Source organism: Harpia harpyja, chromosome 11, assembly GCF_026419915.1.
Source record: "Harpia harpyja isolate bHarHar1 chromosome 11, bHarHar1 primary haplotype, whole genome shotgun sequence".
NCBI classification, from domain to species: Eukaryota; Metazoa; Chordata; class Aves; order Accipitriformes; family Accipitridae; genus Harpia; species Harpia harpyja.
This window is the reverse complement of record NC_068950.1, coordinates 39,389,266-39,413,687: the sequence shown is the minus strand read 5'-3', so window position 1 is coordinate 39,413,687 and position 24,422 is coordinate 39,389,266. Positions and strand designations below refer to the sequence as shown.

The 24,422-nt window shown below is 39.6% G+C and overlaps 1 protein-coding gene across 4 annotated transcripts in view; it reads left to right on the top strand.

Annotated features, from left to right (window-relative positions):
* The first annotated feature begins 622 nt into the window (after positions 1–622).
* The window catches only part of SLC1A7 (solute carrier family 1 member 7), a 59,126-nt gene continuing 35,326 nt past the window's right edge, over positions 623–24,422 (top strand). For 2 of the 4 annotated variants that reach the window (XM_052800866.1, XM_052800863.1), the window contains exons 1-3: positions 626–1,275; positions 2,354–2,433; positions 19,392–19,607. In XM_052800866.1, coding sequence (XP_052656826.1) covers positions 1,135–1,275; positions 2,354–2,433; positions 19,392–19,607 — 437 coding nt within the window. In that variant the 5' untranslated portion in view covers positions 626–1,134. Of the gene's footprint in view, positions 1,276–2,353; positions 2,434–19,391; positions 19,608–24,422 lie in introns of all 4 variants that reach the window. The other 2 variants (XM_052800865.1, XM_052800864.1) reach the window with 2 other exon arrangements.

Genomic DNA, 24,422 nt, shown 5'->3' with positions numbered 1-24,422 from the left:
ATGTAGACTCCACATAATCTTTTTTTTTTTGATGCGTGTCCGAATGTCTTGCTGACCATGCAGTATTCAGATCCTGCCTCCAAAGAGACTAGTTCAATCTCTCGTGAGCTTTGTTACTCATACGTAAGCATGTAACAACAAATACTGTATTACAGTATAAAATATAATATTGTAAACACACAATTTTGTTGTACTGTATGGAATATTTTCCATAAAAACACTGAATAATCTTAGAATAACCCAGAAAGTACAGAAATGTTTCAGTAAGAAAGCGTGGCATGGTGAACATTTACGGTGGTGTATTTTTATCAGATACTCACTAGCATAAAAATCAGTTTTGGGATTGAATGCAGACACGGCAAAGGAAAGGAAAGCAATCCCTGTGGCTTAGTCTGATAATCCTCTGAAAGTAAATTGGCCCTACTCTAATCAACATAGTGGTTGGAAGAAAAGTGAAATCATTTCACTTCCAAGATAATAAACGCCAAATGCCAGAAGGTGTCCTTGCGTGTTTCAGTATACAGCTATTCTCTGTTCAATGCGTGTCTCTTATGCTACTCATTCAGCCTTTTTTTGCCATGAAAACAAAAAACCCAAGCCTGCTTTAATTAATGAAGTTCAGTTTCACCTAGCTTGCCCTGTTGTGATAGTCCGGTTCAAAATGTTACCTGCTCTGCCCTTCAGAAAAACTGCAGTAACATTACTTCTACCGATTTGAATGCATAACTTGCACTGTTCGCTTTCTAGGTTTGGATGTCCGGACCCCAAACTGGGGAGGCTGAGGAATGCATTCAAACACCATCTTTCTCCCAGGAGTGTCACTTTGTTTTGAACCGGTCTTGTTTTAGAAATACTACTGCATTCTGTTCTAATTTTCCAGAGCCCCCTAATCTTCTTCCAGGCTCTTAATGATGTAGTTGATAATAGGATTGCTGGTATTAATTTGGAACAATAATGCCAGCTGCTTGCTTGGTGGCTATTGGCAGAGGGGTGACCTTGCAGGTCAGCTAAGCAGAACTGGAAGTGCTTTGATCTGATCTATACAGAGCTAGATCTGTCTACCCGAAGACGAGGAGCGAGTGAATTCTCTCTCCATGGGATGCTGATTCTTCTCCAAAGAGCACGGAGGACAGCATGGCAGTGGCTTTTGATGCAATCCTCGCTCGGATCAAGGATGTTTGTAAAAGAAATGGTTTGCTCATTCTCTCGGTGTTGTCGGTCACCATCGGCTGTCTTCTCGGATTCTTCCTGAGGACGAGACGACTCTCCCAGCAGGTAAGTGTGGCACAGCAGTGTATCACTACAGAGAAAATACCATACTTACATAACAAAAGACATAGCAACTTGTGGAACTTCAGGATGGACTTTTGAAGATAAAAAGCACATATATGTGTTTGTCAAGCTTGTTTCTTTTCATCTGTTTGTTAATCTGCACTGTTCTTTGGGTCTTTGCACACTCTCAAACAATACGTCTGCAAAGGGTTCTGGTCTTTAAGACACCTAGTAAGTCTAGCATAAGCACATTATAATGTTGCAAGTATGGATAATAATAGTGGGCGTTTAAGCTAGATGAAATGTAGCATCTAATATAGACCTGTTAAAAACTGGTAGTGCAATATATTCATTGGATTTTATATTACTTTGGAACATGTACGTCTAAAGAAAACACTGGGAATATTTGTTACCATCAGATGTACAGAACTACAGATGTTTATATTACACCAATGGTATTTTGTATTAAAAAATTTGAAATTTCCCATCACTAGCAGACCATGTTATTAAAGTCACTTGGGGATTTCTTCCCCAGTATACTTCAACTAAGCTCTTTGCAGGTACTTATTTCTTTCTGCTGTTATTAGTCGGACAGAGTAGACAGGGCAACATGCATTGCTGAATGCATTGTTTCAGCACAAAATATAAATCTCAATTAAAAAATATGGCACTTAGTAAATGTGACTAAACTAAAACAATTCTATGTTCTGCTACTGCTAACTGCTGTCTGAACATCTTTTGTGCCCAAGCAGTAGCTTCATACACATCTAGGAAAACACACAAAATGCAGAATTAAGAGATTATTCAGGGCAACCTATTAACAATAGTCCCCAAGAGATGGCATATTTCATTTTTGTCTTCCTTTGTAAAGGAATGAACAATGTAGTGTGTTTGTTGAATTACAACACAATATGTAATCTAATTAATTTTAAAATGATCTTTTAAAGCCTACTATCTTTGCCACCTTACATACCAAAGCTGCAGATTTTACCAATGTTATCTGATCCACAGCTCTAGTAGGACTCATGAAGACAGATAGTCTTTATCTCAAAACAATAAGCATCTCTCCATGTATTTCTAGGAAATTAGTTATTTCCAGTTTCCTGGTGAGTTACTGATGAGGATGCTGAAAATGTTGATTCTCCCACTGGTTGTCTCAAGGTAAGTGAGGACAATGATTGTGCCAATAACCTTTGAAGTTTCCTGAGACATGTTATCACCACTATTTTAGTTTTAAATGAATTAATGTCAAAGTACCAGAAGCATTACTGACTGCTGTACATTCATATTTATAATGGAGATCTGAATATATTTTTAATCAATAGGATCATTTCCGCAATACCTCATATAGATATTATTTGCTTAAAAACTAATTTTTTTTTTTTTAATTGATGTTTTCTGCTTTCCCTGTAATGGGAGGGCTTTTTCCTTCAAGCTCACTAAAAGTTAGATATATGGAATAAATAATCCACCTTATCAAAAAGCCTACCTTAAATCTAAGCAATTGAAATAATATACTATACAAATAAGATGAAAAAGCACAGTTAATTTATAGTCTTCTGCAGTATTTTGAGAGATGTGCTGTAGTATGATGAATATTGAAAAAAATCCATGTCTCCAGTGAACTAATAATATATGCCTGGCTTCAGCTGGAAGGGAAAGTGATTTCTTAGTACATTAAAGGTAGAACCTTTAATGGTGCCACTTTATCGGTAGCAGAATTAATGATCTAGATCCTGGTACTGACAGGTGGTGCATGGTAGCTGCCTTTCAACTAGGCGGGCATAACTTAGGATGGGTTTTTCTCTCCTCTAAGTTTGACTGTCTTCCAACTGACTACAGGCACAAACAAACACCAGCTGGATGGCCAAAAGCTCTCTCATGCGCCCAATGCTGAGAGAAGATGTAAGAAAAGATGGAGGGTAACAAAGCTATCTTTACCTTACCAGATCTGAGAAAAAATTCTTGCAATATTACAAAATTCTTACCTAATACATACACCAAAACCTCATCTTCCACTTCAAGAAAAAAATAAGTTTCTAGACTTCAGATTGCTGAGAGTTGCTGAAAATTAACACAACCCAGCACTAATTTTATTTTTAAATCATCTGCCTTTACATCTACCTTCTCATGGTTTTTCACAGAATCAAGCTGAGTCATGGTGCTTCGTGCCTGAAACTGGCCGTATGACCATAGACTCATACCTGGTTCTGTCCCATGCAGCTAGAGAACATCAAGACAAAACATGTTACAAGATTTTTTTGAGAGGTGGAAGGGGAGTTTTCTAAGGAAAACAATCTCACATGAGGAAGTGACGTAGTAAGGAGGACAGAAAAGGCTTGGAGCAGAGTCACATGCCTTTCCCTAAAATGTATAGTTCTTTAGATCCTCTTGTGGTTTTTAGAGATGTCAGGAGGATAAACAGCAGAGTAGGGAAGAGCTGCTCTGACACAACCTGTGATAGCTCTAGGTTACCTACAGATGTGTCAGGAGTGAATCTCTGAGCTGTACTGTTAGAACTTAATTTACCCCTTAACCCAGGAGGAAATAGTTAGTGACCTACTACGCCGTCTGGACACTCACAAATCTATGGAACCAGATGGGATCCATCCAAGAGTACTGAGGGAACTGGCGGAGGTCCTTGCCAAGCCACTCTCCATCATCTATCAGCAATCCTGGTCAACAGGGGAGGTCCCAGAGGACTGGAGGCTTGCCAATGTGATGCCCATTTACAAGAAGGGTCAGAGGGAGGATCCGGGGAACTGCAGGCCTATCAGCCTGACCTCGGTACCGGGGAAGATTATGGAACAGTTCATCTTGAGAGCGCTCACATGGCATGTGCAGGGCAACCAGGGGATCAGGCCCAGCCAGCATGGGTTCATGAAAGGCAGGTCCTGCTTGACCAACCTGATCTCCTTCTATGACCAGGTGACCCACCTAGTGGATGAGGGAAAGGCTGTGGGTGTTGTCTACCTTGCCTTCAGCAAGGCCTTTGACACTGTCTCTCATGGCATACTCCTTGAGAAGCTGGTGTCTCATGGCTTGGACAAGTGTACTCTTTGCTGGGTGAAAAACTGGCTGGAAGGATGAGCCCAGAGGGTTGTGGTGAATGGAGTTAAATCCAGCTGGCGGCCGGTCACAAGTGGTGTTCCCCAGGGCTCGGTGTTGGGGCCGGTTCTGTTTAATATCTTTATCAGTGATCTGGATGAGGGGATTGAGTGCACCCTCAGTAAGTTTGCGGACAACACCAAATTGGGAGGCAGGGTTGATCTGCTGGAGGGTAGGAAGGCTCTCCAGAGGGATCTGGACAGGCTGGATCGATGGGCCGAGGCCAACTGGATGAGGTTCAACAAGGCCAAGTGCCGGGTCCTGCACTTGGGTCACAGCAACCCCATGCAGCGCTACAGGCTTGGGGAAGAGTGGCTGGAAAGCTGCCTGGAGGAAAAGGACCTGGGCGTGCTGGTTGACAGCCAGCTGAGTATGAGCCAGCAGTGTGCCCAGGTGGCCAAGAAGGCCAATCGCATCCTGGCCTGTATCAGAAATAGCGTGGCCAGCAGGAGCAGGGAGGTGATCGTCCCCCTGTACTCGGCACTGGTGAGGCCGCACCTCGAGTCCTGTGTTCAGTTTTGGGCCTCTCACTACAGGAAAGACATTGAGGTGCTGGAGCGTGTCCAGAGAAGGGCAACCAAGTTGGTGAGGGGCCTGGAGCACAAGTCTTACGAGGAGCGGCTGAGGGAACTGGGGCTGTTTAGTCTGGAGAAAAGGAGGCTGCGGGGAGACCTTATCGCTCTCTACAACTACCTGAAAGGAGGTTGTAGGGAGTTGGGGGTCGGTCTCTTCTGTCAGGTGTCTGGAGATAGGACAAGAGGAAATGGCCTCAAGTTGTGGCAGGGGTGGTTTAGATTGGATATTAGGAAAACTTCTTTACTGAAAGGGTTCTCAGGCGTTGGAACAGGCTGCCCAGGGAAGTGGTTGAGTCACCATCCCTGGAGGTATTGAAAAAGCACATAGACAAGGCACTTCAGGACATGGTTTAGTGGGCATGGATGATGGTTGGACTCGATGATCTTGAAGGTCTTTTCCAACCTAAATGATTCTATGATTCTATGATTCTAACTGATGGACTTTATCCTCTGAGGAAGAAAGAGAAGAAACTTTACAGATCTTCAAAAGGATTAACTCTCCTTGCAAGACGGTATAAGTCTATCTCCCCATATAACAAACTAACCATTACTTGCTATTCCATACTGAAACGTGAGGGGTTTGTAAGCAGAAAATACTCCAGATGTAATTACGTTCTTGTACAGTCCTTTTTTTTTTTTTTTTAAACAAGCACAGTATTTCCCACACATATATTTCATAAAATCAGTAAACCAATGCTCTGCATTTTTACCAATCTGCATGCACATTTAAACTAAATTTCTCTCTGGATTTGGAATATTCTCAGCCTGTCCTGCAGGAGCAATGGCATTTAAATTATCTTTTAAATTACTCTCTATTACTGTTTACAAAAGCCAGGGGTACAGCAACATAAAAAGAGCTATAAATCTTACTCTCCTAGTTGAAATTAATGCAAGTTTTTCCTTGAACTAACAAGTAAAAAAATTACTTATAAAGAAAAGGAATGGTGAGAAAGGGAGGTTAAAAGAGGCACTCAGTGCAAAATACCCTGTTTCCAAGTCCAGAGTTTATCTCGAAGGGTTGTAGCAGAAGTAAAAGGTGGCAAGTGTGTCGCTCAGAAGACTGGTAATAGACTAGAAAATCTTGTACTTATAGGTCACTAGCACAAATCCAGCCTTAAACAGAAATGGCTGAGAATTTGTACTATCCCTCTTTTGACCTGATAGACAGTTAAAACAGGAACTTTGCAATTGTATCCATTAGGAATGAGAAACTGATGATATAGTCAGGTATCTCTGAATGGTGTTTATTTTAAAAGTTCCTTGAATGCAGAAGAAATCAGTCGAACAACAGGAGGCTGTTTCTTCAATGTATAGTTCCTTGTTTTACCCAACTCTGTCCCAGCACCTGGAACTGCTGTATCCTCGAGCTCCTGTACCTGTTTCTGATGTCTCCTATCACCTGTGGTCTTACTTTTTGTTTTCCCACAGACAGAAAAATCTTGAAAAAGCAACCATCAAACACTAGCCTGCCAGCTTGAGCCCTGCATGAGCTTTTGTTTTTGTTGTGACATGGACTTTCATTAAGGATGGGGGTTGATGTTATTTCAGTTACCTGGTTACATAAACAACCTTCATAGCATCATACTACTCTAAAATAAGTATGTATTTATTGCCCTCATCCTCTGCCTGAGTTTTAGCCTTGCTTATGCCTATTAGTATCCACTGTGTCTCATATATAGAGTTTGCTCTTCTCAGCGATGAGAACAGGTAGCCACATAGCAAAGGATGCCACTTCTATTAGCAACATAAAGAAAAAAAATTATAACAAATAGGCTGACAGTTTGTGTCTGCCCTAGGAATACTCAGTAGTGGAGCGTTACAAGATCAAATTTTTGACCCTGTAGTTACCAGATGTGCAGTGTTTATTATATTTATAAACATAGGATACTATTTTTAAACCTAGGAATGGGAATATTAAAGAGAGCTTGGAGAGAATAGGAGCCAAATCTGAATTCATAGTTATGCACTTAGGCTCTGCCTGAGCTCTTACTGCAGCTGGACAAGGGGATGTCCTCAACACGCCTGAAAGATCGACTGCAGGTGATCTGAAGTTCCCTGATTCTCTTTGGGACAGAGGCCTTGATCGTCATTTGACCACTGCAATGCAAATAATGTATTTTCTCCCATATATGCAAGTTTTCAACACATATCTCAGGTTTTCAAACAGGCACACATATACGTGGCAGTGACAGAGGTGGATCTCAGTGCATCCTGCCCTGAGTACTCTGATAGTTTAAAAAAACCCATGGGTGCAGGTCTTCTGCTGATCAGCTGTCCCAAGGTGCTCAAGTTTGTTAAACCGTCTTTCCTTCCATCTAATGTATTTCCCGGCGTGTGTGGAGGTGTATGACACCCTGTAGCCAGGAGGTGGCTCTGTCTAGAAGACTGAGGAACCGCGAGTTGTTAGGGGTGCCCAGTCACTCCAGTGCAGGGAGGACCTGTGCATCTGGGAGGCCATTCATCCAAGGCGTTTTGTAATAGTGCTGCCTACCCAGAAAACAGTAAAATCTCTACTGTCTTTCACTATGGTTAATTATAAACTTAAACACAGACATATCCTTCACCTGTAGGTAGTGCTTTTGTGACAAGTTGATTGGCAGAGATGCCTGTGCATCACTTTAGTTTCTCAACTTCTTAAATGCTCGAAATAATCAAATCTGATGTCAATGTCTTTGTGCTCTACATGAAGCAAAAAACTGGGAGAGGGAACAAAAACTCAACTTTCCCATTAATATCTTCTCACATTTGCTAAAGGTAATATAAACCCTCTGACCAAATCCTGCCTGTGCCAGCAGTGCCACGCATGGGCGCTGGCTTGAGCGCAGGCCAGCCATGCTGGCAGGCACTGTGCCACAACTCACACGCTGTCATAGAATTATAGAATCATAGAATCATTTAGGTTGGAAAAGACCTTCAAGATCATCGAGTCTGTCACCTCCCTTTGGAGCATCTTTGTCCTTGTTCCCATTCCTTGCCCCATCGTCTTCATCTCAGGTTACCAGTTTTGTACTGATTGACTTCCAGTGGGCCAGAAACTTGATTTTCAGTAAGTGTAACTTCATTGACTTAAGTTTTTTGGGGAGGCCGTTACTGAAACCTGATCTGTTACAACTTTGTATCTTGTCGTGACTGAGGTTTTGAAGAAGCTGCAAACTCCGACTGAAAAATTTACCACTGCTGTTTATATTGCTTCTTTTTGGCATGGATTCCTTCCAGTAGGCAGAGAGCTTACACTGTGGCCTTTACCCCAGAAAGGAAATTGAACTCTCCCTTTCTGCTCAAAACACAGAGGTGCCAGTGAGCCTGCAGGGGAGGAGGAGGTCTGGCTCCCAGTGCGCTGCAGAGCTCTGGGCAGGCAGAACCTCCACGTGGACCAGACCTCCTGCATCTTCAAAGGCTATTTGCAAAATGCGTGTGCTGCAGATCTGTAAGGCAGGTTGGAGAAGAGGCAGGGCTTGCAGCCCCCGGTTGTTTTTCAAGATAATACCAGAAGGACACAGATTATTTCTTTCCTGTATTCAGCCATATAGTTTCACAGACCTTGCAGGAACTTAGTTCTCTCTTTCGGAGCCTTCCATCCCCTCTGCGTAATTTGAGAGAAAAATGAATTAAAATGTCGCTAGTAAGGGCTCTCACACACAGAGAATTTGACTGCATAAGCCTTGCTTCTTCAGAAAAGCAGGCTAAAGCTAGAGTTACACAGGTTTACACCAGCTGAACCTATTGAGTTCTCTTTGTCTTATATGTCTACCTATATATGTAATAGAAAATTGCATCCTTTATTTCAACACCCTCCTTGTTTATAAAATTAAGCTTTTATCTTGTAATAGATATAGGGCTTAGTTTTCTAAGACTATGGTAAGCAGTGAGACTGCTTGTGGGAAAGAATTGTCAGGGCAGAATTGAACTGTTCAGCTGTCGTTGACAGGCTTGTTATGTCATTAATATTCCCTTTAGAAAAAGCAGTTTGTTTTGTTTAAACTTGCGATAATTATTACATTTTGTATTTATTTACCACTGACCATTTTCTAGCTATTTAAGAAATAATGAGTAGCAGAGATTTGATCCTATTCCATGTGCGGAATCTGTTAAAGAAAGATTGTTCCCTTTGTAGTCAAAGCTAAATAACTGTTTTGACCTGTATTTTCTCAAATTATAAAGCTTGTTCCTCTGAGTATGTTGTGCCTGATACAAGCAATTGTATGCTAATAAAATTTTATATTTATTTGAAGGCTTACTTGGGGGTAATAATAAATATTAGGGGTTTGTTTCTGAATTAAATACGATATGCTAAATATAGAACTGTCTGTCTTTAAGGGGATTCCTGTCCATAATGCCATCAGTTCTGGTAATCCCTTATCCTTCTGCTCAGATTCCTGAGTGGGTCATTCTTACTCATGCTGTTAAAGCCTAGTATTTAATTAGAAACTACTCTGTTATAGCACCCTTTTCCCCATATAATTTTTTTTTCACAGCTCTCTGGTTTGGGGAACGCATTGGCATTTTAACATCCCACTAATGAAAAATATTGCTCATTCTTTTCTAATGGAATTCTGTCGTTGTTCAGCTATACTGTGCCATGCCGAATTTTGCCTCTCAGGACTCATTAGTTACATTGGAAGAGTTGACAATTGTATAAACTGTTCGAGAGGTTGTAGAGATGCTCTGGATGCAAGCAGATGTGAACTCACTTAGCCCACGAGCCAAACTGGGCAGACCAGTGCCAGATCCATGCCGGAAGCTGTATAGCCGCATTAGCATGGCTTTGCGCCCAAGCTCCTATGTGAAGGACTAATGTGGCTATATGGCTTCCGGACCAGCCTTGGCAGCTCAGAGTGAAGGCAGAGTGAGTTCATGTCTGTCTGCAGTTGTCTGTGCAGACATACCCTAAATAACTTCACAGCAACAGTATATTCTTTGGGAGTTTAGCATTTGGTTAAAAACATGCTGCAAGACAGACCATTAGCTTGGCTAAATTGTGTCCTGCGCTGTTTTGCTTGTTGTCAGCTGTAGATGAAACTTGTAATAGACCACAGACTGGAGATTATCTGTCTAGTTTACTACTTAAGTTTACCAATTGGTAGGTATGAAAAATTTGACCCAAACACTCCAAGGCCAGTACTGAAATTTGCAATCTAAATCTTCTACCATGATTATAAGTCATGATACAGTCAATAGAATGTCCATTCAGAAGGAAAATACAGATCTCTAAAAGGCTATGACATCTATCTTTTTTCTTATTTATCATTAAATTTAAAGCAAGAGGATGGCCAAAATTAATTCACTCAATAATACTGGTTTTACGTGAATGACAATATGTGCGGTACTATTTCTTCTAATCCATTCCTGGTACTGAGACATACTTTCTATGTTGTCTTGACAAATTCACATTATTTAACTGAAGACTGAATGGGAAAGGATAGATAGCATAAGTTTCTGTTTGGTTTTGGCTTGGTATTTTCTGCTATGTTTGGGTTAAACTATTCCCTCTGTTCATTCTTTCCTAAATACCAGTCACTCTGTTCTTCTGCTTGTGCAGCTGCCAAACTGGGGCATAATCAAGTGCAATCAAATTTATGTACTGTATTATCTAGTGAGGTGTTGAGGAGCAGCTGCAAAATGCTGGATATGGCTCTCTGAGGAGCCTGCTCAGAACAATATTTTATAATGTACCAAAGCAGCTGTAGAATTCCCATAGAATTAAATTTCTGAACTACCTGTCATGTGTATCACTGTAATGTAAATAATAATAAAAATATATTTCACTCCAGTGAGAACAAGCTGTTAGCCCTTTCCTAGTATATGCAATCTACAGTCTTTATTGTGGAGAAAGTCAGTCTAGAGGTATGAGTTTTAAGGAGATTACTAGACGGGATAAATATGTTTACTTTCAGAGTGAAAAGCAAAACTGTACTTGGATGAAAGTGAATGGGAGGGATTACCCAAGGGTGAGAAGAACTGGTCAGAGAGCAATCTCACTCAACACCTTTATACTACTTTAAATTATCCATGTTGCTATTATATTGCAGAACTGATGTCAGATTACCCCAAAAGTCCTCCAAAGGATGCTTTGAGATTGCTTGAGCTTGTAGAGGAAAATTCCATTCTACCTTCTTAGGAAGCCTTATTAAGAATCCCTCCTCTGTGCCTCAGACATCTTCAGAGATTTCACTACATTATAATCTGTAACATTATTGATGTTCTTAGCTGTGTTTAGGAATAGGGAGTCTAATGGTCAGATCCCATACTGTTTTCTGGTGTCTTCTTTTGCTTGTGCAACCTAGAGGTCCAAACTGTTTCAGTGAAAAATGACATGTTGCAGTTACGTGTGTTGTAATGACAAAATTGGATCAACTCAGTACAAATTATTTAGGCAGTGTCAGTAGGGATCTAGCAATGTGAAGTAGAAATCTGTGGTCACAAAGTGGATGGGTGTGGAAACCACTGAAGTGATTACAAATGGAGTATGAGCAGTTTGTGACCTGACAGACTTTTTCTGTAGTCCTCTAAGAGCTCCAAAATACTTAGTGTTTCGCAAAAGAAACGGCAATGATGTGAAGCTTGAGGGGCTGGCTGGATTCCCTGTTTGCTTAGGACAGAAACATGTATGAACTATATACAGTTGAATAAATCTGACATTTGTTTATAATCCAAATTTGTGTTTCAAATCCTTTTGCCCTTTTCTTAATCTAAAAACACTTGAAAGAACTGACAGAACAGAAAATCAAATATTATTGAGATTCTTGGTGCTTTCCACAGATGTGAAGCTGCACAGCCATGTTTAATAATTTGTTTTCATTTGCATCCTGACCTTTGAATTTAGGAAATACTTTTTTTTTATCAGAACAGCTAAAGTCAACAAGCCAGCCTGAATTCTGCATGAGCTATACTACAATGACTCAGATCTCCTTCATCAGTCAGTGATCAAAGGCTGCTGCTCATCCCTTCCAGCATTCACAGATGTATCGCAATAGCCTCGCATATTGGGCTATTTGGGAGGAAGCAGTGATGCAATAGCCATTGGACATTGATCTCCACTGTGTGCTGTACAAAGTCCTGCCTTGTTTACATTAGTCCATAAAAACAGATTTCCTATTGCACACTAAGAAAATACAATGCATGATGTGAATTCCTAGCAGGATTTTTGCTATATGTGTCAGTTTATCATTAACAGTTACAAGTGCTAGATAATAAGGAAAAGGAGATCTCAACATTTTGGGTAAAAATTAAAACTATTACTATTTTATAAAGCATTATTTAAAAAACAGAATCTGAAAATGCTGCATGTTATGATGTACTAGAAATGTAGATTTGGTTTCTTTTGTAGATTTCATTTTCTTTTCCAGCAGCCTAGCTGTGAAATTAAACACAATCACTGCAAACAATGTATTGCAGACAGCGAGATCTTCTAACATATTGTTCATTGTTTGAAGATCAAAAGCCAGATTTTCCATCATGCCTGACACCTTTGAGCTTCCACTGCGTTTAGTGAAATAGCTATAGACTGAGGCTCTCTGAAAAGTTAATTCACATTTCAGGTGCTATTTACGGCTGATAATCTAACCATACAGAAACTGCTGCAACAGTCCTATTTGTAAAACAGCTCAGCTACCACTTTTTGTATTTGTTTTTTTCTGAGCGTAGACACTATTTCATTTATACCAAGATATCTAAACTTTAAAAATGCTGTTTGCTATTACTTGATTTTCAAAGGAGACAAACCTTAGTAGCCCCCTGGATCTTCAGGAGGATTCTAGACTTCTCGTCGCCTTTGAAAATCATGCTGTAATACTATGAAACTTTTAATAATACATGGCATTGGGGATCATTCCACTGACTACAAATGATCATGATAGTTCCTTAGTTGTCTTCAGATCAGCAGAGGCCTGTTAGTACACCAGGAGTCTGCAAAACTATTGGAGTCTGAGTAAAATTCACAGACAGCCTAGGTGTTATTTTATTGCCTGTCTGGACTATACACAAACATACACAGAAAGAGTGTTCATCTATAAAAGTGGGCCGCCCTTCTACAAGTGCACACCACCTACCTGATGCAGCTTAGTTCGGGGTGTGAGCATGGATTATTGCAGGATTTTTTCTTCCTCTGTACTTAGACAAACGGTGTCATGCCACATGAGAAGTCATGGCATCACTTAGCAGTGGGTGGATGGGACTGGAGGTGTAGGGTGGCACTGGCTTCCAACCGAGATGCCCCTTAATGTTCTGTAATATGTCTACAGGTACAGACCAACAGATGTGCTAAGTAGCTGTTTGTGCATGTATGGGCAGGAGGCATTTTTTTCCTGTGCACTGTGATATGACATTGGGAGATGAAAAAACAAAACTGTAACATACCACTGTAACTAAGGGCAGACCATGTAGGGTGAAGCAGAGGCAGGGACAGGCTATAGTCCTCCCACCAGTACCACTGTCACTCTGGCATGTGATGAGAGCAGCAGGCTTCTCTATCACAGCCATGGCAGTGTCTTGCTCTGTAGGTATTCTGTCATGTTAGAAGAAAGCAAAAGAATATCCCGGAAAGAAAAAGTCATTCTGATACCTCTGTCACTGCTGAAATAATTTTAACTACACTAGAGACTAAGAGCAAAATCAAGCATCAAACTACAGAAAGAGCCAGAGAAAGTTTCTTATCTCTTTCTCTCATTACTGTAAAGAGTCTTATTTTCTTTGTTGCAAACTGTTCCTCCATAAATGGTACCTCCATGGAAGTGAAGCAGCCTGGCATGAAAGCACAGATAGGTGGGCACAGATGAGGAAAAGTCTGATGGTCCACTGCAATACAGAGATCACTTCAGGCATAACTTTCTTCACTGTAAATTGTTTGTCTTTAAATAAAGTGCCTTAATTTCTCTGTTTCCTTGTCTGTAAAATGGAGATACTGCCTTCTGTATGATAGTAGGTTATATTAGTAAATCATTTTAAGATGATTGAATGGCTTGTGCTATGGAAATGGAGATTATTATCATGTTGAAACTTGAAGGCACTGACCTGGACAAAAAGGTAAGCGACAGCCTGCCTGCATGATCAAGCAGCATTAGCGAAGCCAGCACTTCACTTTCATGATGCTCAACTGTAATATAATAATCTCTAATGTAGCTGTTAGAGGAGCTTCCCAGCCTCACTAGGAGAACTTGCTTAGGAAGGTCTTTTCTACGGCATGCAATTATGAAATGAGAATGTGAGGGAGGGTATGGGATGAATGAAAACAAACATGATTCTAGGAACAACTGTTGGTGGTTAATACTTGACCATTACTTCTTGACAGGATTAATGTCTTTCTAATCACACTAATCCCTTCTGATAACTTTATCCATAATCCATCTATTTCAAAGCAACATCCAGATGGCTTCTGGTGGAGAGGAAGACAAAATAAACATGCAGAATGGGGTCTTAACAGCAGCTTCTTGTATTTTCCCTTTCTGGGGATATACGTTTTGATCTTGAGACAGGTCAAAAAATGTGCTTTTATCAGAAAGCAACAGAAAAAACTAGAGAATTGCAGAGAAGATAGAAAGTTCTATTTTTATTTGTAAATAAAATACTTCATAAGTACTCTGATGCTTATCAGTGGCAGCCAGAACAAGACTAGAGGTATTCATAAGGGTTTAGCTACTTGTTTGCATGGGACTAATTAGATTTCCAAGATATTGAAAGAATTCCCTTCCTCATTATGCCAAAATTGCTATAGTAGCTTTGGGGGTTTTACAAAGATTTCTCTCAAAGCAGACATGGAACTTGCTACTTTATAGTTTCATTGGTTTGTACTATTACCACTCTTTTAAACAACTTAGTAACTGACTTTACATTTTTAATGAGTCACATATAATAATAATTCCTGGAGTTGTTGAGGTCTTCCTCTTCCCTTCTAGTTTCCCCTTAAAAGCTTAATCTAAGTTTCATTAGATCTTCCACTGATCCTGGCTTTGCTCTTTACCTTCCTCCCTGAAGAAGGACCCCATAAAGAAATCATTTATTGTAACCTTTCATAAATCACGTGGACTGTCCAAAAAAAGTAAACAAACTTTAATCAAGCCATCCTAGATGAAATAATTTAGCTAGGATTTTTTGTTACTAACAATCAGCAATGAAACAATGGAAGTCTTAGTGAAGTAATTGTCTTAAATATTTGTCCCACTAAAATGCTGCAATTAAATAAACTTTTTTGAATTATTGGCCATATCCAGCTTTTGATCAAAATGCTGCTATTTGGTTTACTGGCCTTCTGATTTTTTTCCTCCAATCAAAATGTGGCTAGATAGTTCAGAGAAGAGACAAGACAGATTTGGCTGCATCAGAACAACTTATTTCCCAGAAAACAAAGCAGAGTAGATTTAGAATTACCTAAGTCCCAGTAAAAAAGCCAGATATCTTTTACTTGTTAAGAATAAAAATACAAACCTTAGAAAGATTGTAAACCTGAAAATATTGTGGAGCATCAGGTTTGCATTGTGTAGAGATCTTCAGGTTATCAAAACACAACTTTGCAGAGGCTTGAAGGCCACAGACATATAAGGACCATAGGACAGATATTTACACAGATATAGAGTAGATACAACAATTTGGGGGGCTATTCTTCAAATCATGTGTAGTCTCTGAGAATACACAATTTCATTCAAGATTTGTTGGATAAACAAGATAGAATAAAAAAAAATGAAGCAGACTATTCTGGACAGAAGAAAGAAAAGCCACAGGAAGATCATTTTTATATGTAAATAGAACAATCAATGCAAGAGATGAAGAGGTCATGGGGCTACTTAGTTTATTATGGTGTCTGTTATTATATCCAGCACCAGATATTTCAAAGCAAGGTGCAAGAAACCTCTTAAATCACGGTAATCAGAGATTTCACTTAAATCCTGCACTACAAGTTTTAATATCTCATCCAAAACTCATTAACACATATTTTGGAAGCCTTAGGCTTGACATCATTTTTTTTGTATACAAACTAAGAAATGGTCCCTGAACATGAAATTACACTTTTGTGGAATTTTTTCTGCCAGACTGATTAAATGAATGAGATGTACTGTAATTATTCAGAAGAGCTGCAGATTGTTTTTCATTGTCTTAATCCTGTTTTGTCCATTTGGCAATCATTAAAACATGTAATGGAAGCTACGCATGAAACATAGTGTGGAAGCTACTTAGTTTAGTCAAATGATTTTAATCTATGAATCAAATATCTGTCCTGTTATTTTAAGCCTAACCAGATTCTGAGGCTTGACAAGAATTAAAGGTACACTCCATTGTGTTTCATGAGAGTCTGGTAGTGGATGGCATGGGAACATCTTTGTTCAGTCTTAGAAGAAGCTTGGGAAACTGTTGGGGAAGTTTTTATGTAGCCAAGAGCGTCTGATGAAAATTAGATTTAAAGGGAAAACCTGAACATGATACAGTGATCTTAAGTTAAACCATCTGGAAGCTTATTCCTCCTGACTTTCTTATTCCCTAGGAAATAAGAAGAGTACTTTTTCTTGTCATTCTTTGGCTACATTATGTGAACGTTAGAGCTCTAGAGATCAGTGAGGAACTCCTGTGATATAACTGTGTATTACTTACTTCATACAATAACTGTGATAACCAATATGTCTCTTAATCTTTATGTCTTCTGTCCTGTTGCCTCTGACATCAAACATACAAAGTCAAATGAAAAATAGTTAATGAGGGATTGCTGTCTCATACTAGTTACAGGCATTTCTTTCTGAAAATGATTCTGAGCAATTGCTTAAAATTACATGACCAGTGTTACTCCACAGCCTTTGGAGAATTGCTTCCACTGGTCCCTTCTTAAAACTGAGCATTGCATGCCATGAAAAACACAGGGCTTTGTCTGAACACAGACCTTTGTTCAGGCTTCTGTCACACCACAGTTACCCCTGTTGCACCTCCATAGTTAATTACTTTTGAGGACTTTCTCATCACAGCATGAACTGGGCATGACTTTATCTGGTGACAGGATAATCTCATTACAGATGATGATCTTGTTAATGAATATCCCCAAGACAGAGCAATCTCATTATTAGCCCCCTCAGGATTTGTCACCTAAGAGCCAATGTATGATTCGATTCTAGCTGCACAACATCCTCCCAGATCCTAACAGCCCAACATCTTGAGGCTGAGGTAGCACCCCCAAAAGCACATGAACCACTGGACATATTTAATTAGGATTTGGGTCCCAAAGTACTTCTGGACATACTTCTCAGGTGAACAATCGAGACAGTTCAAGCGCTATGTGCAGGGTTCATCTCTCTGTTGTTCTGTAGAACAAACACAATGCAGTGGCATCAAGGACAACAGAAACAGTGTGGCTTTAACACATTGATAGTGGCTTCAGGGCAGTACCAGGAAGAGAAGTGTACTGTCTGTCTCCTTGATAGTGCCCTCTCCAAGTAATCACTCTGCATGGTGTCCTACCTGCAAGTTACAGATCTGCTGGTCAACGGTCAGGCCTTCATACCACTGGTGCCTCTTTCCTTGCATAATGTATCTGTAAAGAACACTGAAAATTATTACCATGAAAAATATCCAGCTAGTTAAAAATCAACCTGATTTTCATTCTTTTTTTTTTCTGGGAAGGTTAGGGTGAGAGGTGGAACACTGCTGAAGTCTAGTACAATACAGGTATCTCCTTTGGGCATCAACAAGCTGTTGAACTGGCTCAATGGCCTGTGAAACCTCAACCTGTGAGAGGAGTTCAGTCCTGGAAATCTAATAACAACATAGAGGTTGTTTTACAGAAAACTAACACATTAATTTAAGACAAATGGATTTAACTCAACTGTTTTATCAAAAAAATATTTTAGAATATTTACTCTTCTGTATGGACCCATTCAAGAGAAATGCCAAGGAAATAAGTATCATTGCTGCTACTCTTTTTTTAATATGTAGTGCTGTGTTTGTACACAGTGCTTTACAGACACGCATAAAGGTGGAATCTTTATCAAATACAATGATAAAAGAGAGGGAAGAACAACGGTTACAAGACTGAGAGTTGAGATGTTCATTTTCTGAATGATCCATACTACAGTGCAACCAATGTTTCCCCTTGCTCCTATCGTGTTAACAAAGCCCGTGCTAGATGAGAGATTGGCAATGCAGAAAAGCAATACATTCTCTTAATTAATCTAGTGGATAGCAGGAACCCAAGCACTAAATCCCACCCATTTGATTTCATTAAATCTACTATAAAGGTTAAGCTGCACTTTAGCATTGGCTCTAGACAACCTCAGCGAAGTGAGGTCAAGGAGATCTCATTCAAGGAGGTGCAGCTTAGTAAATGACTATTTATGAGAAAAGGCCTGATAAACAGTTCTGTTTTGATGAGAAAGCTAGACAGTGAGGCATACCGAATAGTAAATGTGGTATTTTATTTCACCTGCAGTTTTCCTGAGATGCATGCTTTGAAGAGTTTACAGATAATTATTCTAAGCTAAATCTCAATTTAAAGCCCCAAGCAACACTGGTGTAACTGCAAACTGAAATGTCAGCCTCGGGTCACTTGAAAACAGCGTCAGGGTCTATGTCAGAGCAGCCTGGAGGAAGTTCAGGGACCAAACAGTGCCCTGTCTAATTTGCCTATAAAAGAGGGTCAGTGGGAGCTAAAACTCTTGGTGGAGAGTTGTATAGCTTGGCAGAGGCAAGCTGTGCAAGCAAGAGGATGGATACTGGTCATGAGCAAGGAACTAAAGAGGAAAGAAAAGGCTGAAGTGACCATAGCATTTTCTTTGCTCCCCAATGTGCAGCCACACCTGCCCATAAAGGAGTTTCCTCTGCATGCCATACACTGTCTCCACTTCACCTGGAGACACATAGTCCGCTCCCCAATGTACCCCCTCGTAAAGCAAAAATACATTGTGCTTTGTATTGATTTAGAAAGAAAAAAAAGTTATTCTTTTCCATAAAAAAAAGGACTATATGACAAGATTGCCCCTTAGTGTTTTTAATTTTGAAGTTGTGGTCCTGCCTCACACAGGAAGGCGTGAGGGGGTTGACCAGATTTCCTTCAGAGGTCCCATCAAACCTGAATTATTCTATGATTCTTTAAAATTACGTGTAGAGTTTTATACTGAAGTTTTTATGACTGATTATTGCCATTGCTCCTGTGAACCGAGCCATCACATGTGTAGGTTATATAAAACTGTCCCTCGAACTTCAGAGAACAGTCGATAGGATTCAGTCCCATTTGTGCAGCCTGAGCTTGCAAGTTCCTTCAAGTAACCAGGATCTCACATGGCATTTGGGAAACATCTCTTTGAACACAGAGGCTACAGCTTTGGTGTTACTGGCAAGCTTCTAAAAATGCTGATATGTAGTCAATCCTAAGAGAAGCAGGTAAACTGGAATAATTAGGAAATTAGGTTTTCAGCTGCATTAATGTTATGCAAAAGGTACTATATTTGTTGTGTTTTCTTTCCACAGCTTAATGTCTGGGCTAGCAGCCCTGGATGCCAAGACTTCCAGTCGATTAGGTATCATAACTGTCACTTACTACCTGTGGACAACATTTGTGGCTGTGATTGTGGGAATAATTATGGTCTCCATTATCCATCCTGGTGGAGCAGCACAGAAGGAGAGCACTGAAGAGGGTGGAAAGCCCATCATGAGCTCTGCAGATGCACTGCTTGACTTAATCCGGTAACTACATTCATTCTTTCTGCTTTCTGCAGGTAACATTTTGTACATAACTGCATGAGGAACTGTGGCCTGAGGATAAGTTATGAGCGTAAGGATGAACATTTTGTTTAAATTGAGAAAAAGTAAATTTCAGAAGATTATTTTCAAGTTATCAGATGTTTATACTGGCTGTTTCTAGTAAAATTTAAAAGAATGGCCACCAAATTTATCAGAAGTACTAACAACATTGGGGTAGGTTGGTTTTTTACCCCTACAAAATCACATGTAGCTTGTGGACCTCACTATCAAATCTATTATTAAGGTCAAGAGAGTATTAAAATGTAATGTTAATTTAAATAAGGGCAGACAGTTGTTATAGGCAAAACCTTAAATATAAGGGCTGAAATCCACATTTTTCAGGAAACAATTTTTTAAAGTGCTGTTACAATTGCTCATAACAACTCTCAGATAAAGGACACAATTAGAAAGACCATCTTTTTATTCCTTATTTTTGTCATAATATTTGTTCTGCTTTGTGGCTTTTTCTTGTTTGTTTTATTTTATTTGGCAGAAGGGAGGGTTGTTCTTTTAGACCTGCATTGGAGTACTGATGGTATTTTGATAGCCTTGCCTGAATATCCCTCTTTGTCTCAACATTTCAGGTGCTAGTAGGATTAGTTTCCTGACTGAACACAGTATGTGCCTCAGATTTATTTTGCTCATGCAGAAAGACCAAGTTTTGCCTTTGGTTGGTAGTTCCTCGAGTCGGTGATCTCATATTATATTGGGCAAGGGCTTTTAGGCCAAGTGTGTATCTGAACCACAAAGAGTTCTCTTTGGAGTTTGAGTTATTAAAATTAAAAATGTTGCACAGTTTGTCTTTCAAAAACCCAAATTCCTGACCCTGACAGGGTGTCAGCACACAAAGCTCTTTAATTAGAGCTACTGGGACCTCAAATCAGAAGGAACTGTGATGAAAAGCTTATAAAAATCTTTTTTTTCTCCTCCAAATTGCACTTAGCCAGGCCATCTGAAACTCACATGTTTTTCTGTTTTATCAGTGTCTTACTGGGAGTGGGCCGAATTCTATTAGTCATGGTGCAGCAGCTGAGAGCACTCTCTTTTGTAGCTTTCCACAAAACAACCATCTTCGTCTGCAGTGGGAAGATGCCCACTTCATGGCATCTGTATCTCCTCAGTGACTTTGCCACGATGTATGTGCACTGGAATTCATGCATGTGTATTTGTGACATAATGTTAAGTCACATTATTCTGTTTCTGCTGCGTAAAGGACTATAATTCCTACACCAAGTGGAAGGAACTGAGCAAGTTACTGGAGCTTTGAGTCCCTTAGTATGACAGAGTAGCATAAGAAGTAAAAGGGAATTTAAGAAACTGTAATCTTAATGATTATCTTCATAATGGCAGTGTTTGGAAACCCTTTCTGGCATGCTGAGCTGTTTCTAAGGCCTCAGTCTTAGACAAGTAAAGTCATAGTGGGACATCTGGTGCAATGTTACATCCAAACTGACCTTATAGCTGTCTCTGGAAAGGGTCTCCCTCGCCATAGGTTCCCATCCCCTTCCTCACACCAGCTCAGTTGCTTTTGAGACCCAGAGTAAGCTAGTTCATGGAGATGAGTGAGATGAAAAGTAATTTGGGCATGCAAAATCTAAATTCAGTTCTATAGTATTATGTTTGCATAAAACAACCAAATGTCTGTATGACTGGAACCTGACATCTGAGTTACAATCTCACCTCTTCATCTCTGGCTCGTCCCCTGTACAGCACAGGTTTAGTGGTGAGGTTTGGGAACACTACATTCTGCTGAGCCTCATTGCAGGTATAATATTATGTCCTGATCTAACATTTGCAAATATCATCTACAATTTCATTTCCTATAAACATTTTGCTGAGCAAATTATAATAGTTTGGATGCATATTTTGGGTATTCATGTTTCCAACCAGGCATGTGCTTTTAGTCTGAAAAACCTTAAAGTCTTCACTGGTTTGGGCAGGTGTCAACAATGACAGGCGAATGAACCACTCTCATTACAGAAGCTTAAAAAGAGAGAATAAAGCTTACTCTCCTTTTGCTGTGCTAAGCAGCAGTCACAGCTGCTGTCTTTCAACCCGAGTGCACAAACTGATGGTTTTTATTCCTCCACTACAGAAATAACCACATTTACTAAATAAATAAATAAGAATAACACAACTGTGGGGAATGGGCTTTCAGCCTAGGCAAACACTATGGGTGAAATCCTGGCTCTGCTGAAGTCAGTTGCAAGACTCCTAAATATCTATGTGGAAGTCTGGATTAAATGTAATGATGTATCTGCTGGTTTGAGCTAGAAAAGCTGATCCTTTAGCTCAGTGATAAATCACTTCCATTCACAGCTGGAGACCATCTTTTTCAGCCCAGATTGGCTTATCTTCTCCATTCATTAATTTCCTCTCAATTTATCAATTGCATGTGTGCACAGAAGTTTACACAGGAAACATCTGGTACTCTGCAAATGAAGAATACTAAATGTACAAGTGGAGAGATGATATATGTGACATAATTGTGGGGTTTATTTTAAAAGCATGAATCTTGGCATAGTGATACACGTATTCACCCTCACTGATTTCAGATTTGAAGCCACTTTGAAATGATGAAATACATATTATTTCATGTGATGTTATATATGACATTGTCAGGTCTGGAATTTTTAGCAGGGAGGATGTTGGTAGAGATTGAATTTCTTGAATTTTGGGGTGAGGATTTTGCTTTTAGAAGTGGTTTTAATCAGAAATTAAAGAATGTACTTACTTAGCAGTGCATGAAACCAAGAACTCCTGCAGAGCCTCATGGTCATCCTAAACACCTGCCACATTAATCAGTAATCACATTATTATTCTGCATTATTTTGCAGATGGTGCTTCCCCTGTATATTTGTCTTATGTAAAAAAAAACAGAAATAAAACCTCCAGTGTATATGATTTGATTAGGACATAACAGTGACACTGTACTGCATAATTCTGAAATGGCTCTAAACCTCACATCAACCAGGAAATACGTAATCTCATCAACATACTGAATCTCATGCCTCAAAAATTGTATCCACAAATCAACCATTTTTTGCCATGCTAAACAGCAGTACTTGAAAGACTTCCTTTCTAAAGGGAACCCCAAGAGATTGGGGACAAGATCTGTGGATGTGAATCTGCCCCTACTAATTTCCTCCCAGATTCAATCTGGACAGAGAGGCCACTGAATGCAGCATAATAGAAGTGTTTTCAACATTCAATTAGTCTTTATACCTAAAATCTTCAGTGCCGCTTTGGCCTTAAATGTCTGAATTTTTGCTTTAATCTGATCCAGCTTTAAATCAAATGCATCTTCTGCTGTCTGTGGAAGATACCCATTTAACTAGGTAGTTCACCTTGGTACCTGTGCAGGAATCTCCCCTTGCATAACTTGCCCCTCTCTATCGGCAGTGTGCCAGGATCCGGACTAAGGAGAAGTAATACAGAAGGCAGCTATGAGTCTGAAGCTGTGCAGGAGATGCTGTTCTGATGATGCTTCTCTCTTCAGCTGCCGCTTTATTACTACATTGAGACAGATGTACAAATCTGCCTTAATTATATTCAGGGTTTCTGGTGCAAGCACTGCAAGGCTCATGAAAGTATATTTTCTTCCATATGTAAAACTATAAATCCTCAGGCTGAGGATCATCTTGTTCTCTTTAATGCACCTGGTGCTTTATGAATTTTAATGGATTTATTCTCATGATGTGCAATACCTCTGTGAGGTAGGCAAGGACCATTTTCCTTTCTTACAGCTAGAGAACCAGGACATATGGAAAAGAAATTACCTCACTGAGGATTGTTCAGAAAAATGTGTGGTGCCAGAGGAAATATTCCCAGCTCATATGAGACCCAGTAGAGGTCTTGTTCTAGGAATGTGGCTTTCGGGGCACCTCAATGGAATCAATAGCAATGAATCAACACACATCTTTACCTTCTTTTTCTTGTGTGAATTATCAAAGTTAACTCTGTACTATGTCCCCAAAAATAAAAGAATAAATTTTTAGTAGCCTTTTGTGAGTTAAGAAATTAAGAAAATCAAGGTATCAATTTTTTAAAATAGTTCAGGCTTTGAGTGTTTTATTCAAAAGGACAAACAAGGGACATACCTGCAGGAATAGCATTCAATTTAAAATATTAGGTCTGTTTAATTCTGCAACATATATTCACCTGACAAGCAGAATAGAAAATGCCAATAATTTGGGGATGAACATTTGTAAAAGAAGATATATGACTCGGGACCACGCTGTTTACATTAGCAGTTAATATTTCCACATTCTGTTGCTATTATCAAAATACCTTTGATTTAGAAGGGTAAATCCTGCTGCAACTTACATCATACTACTTGCATTTGTCACCAAGGGAAACGAAATTTGGCTGATGATAAAAACAAACAAACACCATAAACATTCACATGAGGAAACAAATCCCAGCCAAATGGGGGTTTCACCCTCCTGTTTTATATAAAGCTGACTGCATGTGCAAATCTGGGCACCAGCAAGTGCAGGGTTCACATACATTTTTAGTTTTTCTCAAGTCTAACCAGGCAGCACGGCATTCCAGGCTTATTCAGTTCAAAAGCTCCAAATAAAATAATTCAGTGAATACAGTCAGGATCAAATCATGCCTTAACCCATGACACACAAATTTGTACCTTTCTGAAGTTTACCTGAAGGATAAGTCAGAGCATTTTACCACTGAATATTCAGGATTGCATCCAATTTAATAGCAGGTACCAGGAAACTCAATCTGGCTTAACCAAGAGAG